Source organism: Nothobranchius furzeri, chromosome 18, assembly GCF_043380555.1.
Source record: "Nothobranchius furzeri strain GRZ-AD chromosome 18, NfurGRZ-RIMD1, whole genome shotgun sequence".
In the NCBI taxonomy this organism is placed as follows: Eukaryota; Metazoa; Chordata; class Actinopteri; order Cyprinodontiformes; family Nothobranchiidae; genus Nothobranchius; species Nothobranchius furzeri.
Window position 1 is genome coordinate 45,639,864 of NC_091758.1, and position 3,111 is coordinate 45,642,974.

Genomic DNA, 3,111 nt, shown 5'->3' on the forward strand with positions numbered 1-3,111 from the left:
AACGGTGGTAAAACCTCCACCGTTCACAACCCGAACCCGTAGGTCCAGAACCTGCTGGACGGTGGCCCTGGGGTCGGACACCACTGGTGTAGTAAACAGCGATGACATCACTTCCTTCACTTACCTGGCCCAGGTGAGTTCTAGCATTGATTCTAGGCTGTCGGTCCGTACGTTGGAGACCTTAGAACAACAGCTACTGGGCCTTAAGGCCAGAGCCGGAACCAGTACCTTCAGCCCCTTGACCCAACTCAGGTGACCATTGACCAGGGTTCTGTTTCCTGTCGGTTCTACGGGTCGGGCCGGATCAGCAGGTAAATAAAGAGAATCAGAGTATGTGACGTTGTCTTTATTCCAGATTACAATCAAACATTTCAGATTATTCAGTAAAAAACTGGAGTTTCATCAAAGCCGGATACGGAGGTTCTGACCCGGGTTCAAGAGCTGAGCTTCTTTCTTCCTCGGGACCTCTGAGCGAGTCCAGGTGTCGTCTGTGAAGCCGTGTCCACCAGTCTGGATCCGGGCCCTCCTGCTTTTCCAGAACCAGGAGCCTTCCGGGACCTCGGAGCAGCTCTGGGACTCTTCTTCACTCCGTTGACTTCTGCAGGGGAAAGTTCTGGACTCAAACGGGTGGGTAAAGCCTTAAACTGGACCGGCTGGTTCTGGTTCTGATCTGGTGTCTACAGGGTCAGGTTAAGCCCACTCACCAGTCTTCTTGGTCGGTCTCTTTTTGCGTTTAGGACTTCCGTCGGCGCCACTGTCCTCGGCCGTCCTCTGGGAGACAAACACCACCACTTCAGTACAAACCCACTGGGACCCGACCCGACCCGGTACCGGTGTGTGTGTGCTGACCTTAACCGACGCAGCCGTGAAGTTCAGCTGCCCATCGTCTCTGGCCTGGATGGACTTCAGCCCGCTCTGCAGGATGGAGCGCAGCTTCTCGTACGGCGGCTTGTCCTTGTAGCCCAGAGACTTCACCTCCTCCAGGAACCTCTGGATCTCATCTGGAACCAAAACCCAACGGTCAGAGATGGCTACAGGTTCTACAGACTAGAGGCACCGGTTCTGGGTTTTCAGCCCGATACCTGAAACAACCACAAGCAGCAGCAACCCCTTCTGCTGTTGTCTGGACCAGAACCTGACGGGACCTTCAGAACATCTTAAAGCCTGATAGTGGGCCAGAGCTGCCCGTGTCAGCTGGTGTACACCGGGTCTCAAAGGTTCTGCAACAGGTCCTGTCCAGTCACGGGGCCCAGAGCCTGTGATTGGTCAGGACACCACTTGTTTTTACAGCACCGCCATCGCCCCGTCAAAATAAAAGCAGACGGAACATGTCCAGCAGCAGAGACGGAACCGGTGCAGAAAGGTCCGAGGACATGAAGGTTACTGCAGCCGTGGCTGAAGGAGATCTGCAGACGACTCTAAACGTGGGCTTGGAGCTGGTGACTGAATGAGGAGGTAAACTAGCTTTACTAGTACGGGTTAGGGCTAGTGACTACCCGTGTCCTGCTCATCAGCCTGACATCACCAGAACATCCCACCAGGGCCCCGCAGCGTTTGCTGTTCCTACCTGGTTTGTCCTGAGAGGAGAAGCAGCTGGACATCAGCTCGGAGATGTTCTCCTGACCTCTGTGAAGGACAACATCAGTAAGTCAGAGATGAGCTCCTGCTGCAGCGGTGATGGAAGCCTCAGGCGTGCGTCTCACCTGATCTTTGCATCTCTGACGTACGCGGGATCCTGCAGCCGGTCTTCCCACGGCAGCCGGCCACACAGCCACTGAAGCAGACAGTAGGACACGATCTCCAGGTCGCCACGCCGACAGGGAGCTGCAGAGTCATGACATCACTCACCAGCTGGTTCTGATAGGTCCAAACATTCTGGACTCTTGTGTTTAAACCAAAGGTCTTGGACATTAGAACATCTGGATTCAGATGTTGGACTGACCCAGTTTAACCTGGACTGGCTCCAGATGATCGTGTGTGTGTGTGTGTGTGTGTGTGTGTGTGTGTGTGTGTGTGTGTGTGTGTGACCATGACAGCAGAACCCTTCCAGGGCGTGCGGGGCTGAGGAAGCGGGTACCTACAGACTCCTTTATGGGCATCGATGCTGGTGAACTCGATGGTTCCATCGTGACACTTCTTTGGGTCTTCCTTGTACTCTTTGAGGACTCCATCTGGTGCATACCTGTAGGCCAGCCCATAATCCACCAGGTACACCTGCAACACACACACACTTGTATTTGTATCCTTGTGTGGACCCTCCATGGACTTCCATTAATTTTACTGACTCCACATACCCTAACCACCAGAGTGTGTGTGTGTGAATGACTGACTTGTAAAGTGCCTTGGGGGGCTGTGAAACCCTAGAAGGCGCTTATCAAACACAGACCATCTGCCCCAATGTGAGGACAACCTGATGCTTGAACCCTCATGGAGGATCCATGATGACATCACACTGCTCGGGTTAGGGGTTCATTCCTCCCGGCCACGCCCCTCCAGGTGTCAGTGACTGAAGTAAAAGTTCAATAAGCTCCAAGTTTCAGCTTCTGCTGTTAGGTGTCTTCTGATTCAGACGCCTCCTGAGGGGAGGGTCTCTAGTAGGCTTTAATTTCCAGCTCCTTACTCACATCACTGATACATTATTAAAGGGACATTATGGAAGTTTGACAGCCAAAACACGTATAGAAATAATAAATGTCTTCTTCATACATTCTCCTGCAACGCCCTGGTCCTGTAGAATGAGCCCTGGCATTTTTACTGTGATTGCCTGTTTTTCTGTAAAATCACAGAAAAAGAGAGATGCTCGGGTCGAGCAGGCTGCTTCATGCGCGTTCACGCTCAGGCATCGCCCGTAGCATTTGCTATCCGTAGCTTTAGCAGCAGAGAGAGAGGCAGTGCCACTTTGTCGCTGTTCCTAACGCCTAGTGACAAAGCTAGCTACATTTCTGAGGACCTTTAGCTTCTTTCTGTAGAACTTTCTTCTAGATATTTCCTGCTAATTAGCAACAAAATAGCCATTTTCACTCCGAACCGTTCTTTGGTTTGACGTTGTTTCAGCTGTCATCAAGGATATAAATGTTACAGATACAAGAGGACGTCACTGGCGCTTTAGCT

The 3,111-nt window shown here is 52.1% G+C and overlaps 1 protein-coding gene across 6 annotated transcripts in view; it reads right to left on the reverse strand.

The window, feature by feature from the left end:
* Positions 1-331: 331 nt before the first annotated feature.
* The window catches only part of vrk1 (VRK serine/threonine kinase 1), an 8,492-nt gene continuing 5,712 nt past the window's right edge, over positions 332-3,111 (reverse strand). For 5 of the 6 annotated variants that reach the window (XM_070547143.1, XM_070547144.1, XM_070547146.1 and 2 more), the window contains 5 exons: positions 2,082-2,214; positions 1,704-1,824; positions 1,568-1,626; positions 705-1,001; positions 332-598 (listed from right to left, as the gene is read on the reverse strand). In XM_070547143.1, the coding sequence (XP_070403244.1) occupies positions 435-598; positions 705-1,001; positions 1,568-1,626; positions 1,704-1,824; positions 2,082-2,214 (774 nt within the window). In that variant the 3' untranslated portion in view covers positions 332-434. The remainder of the gene's footprint in view (positions 599-704; positions 1,002-1,567; positions 1,627-1,703; positions 1,825-2,081; positions 2,215-3,111) is intronic. The other variant, XM_054738770.2, reaches the window with a different exon arrangement.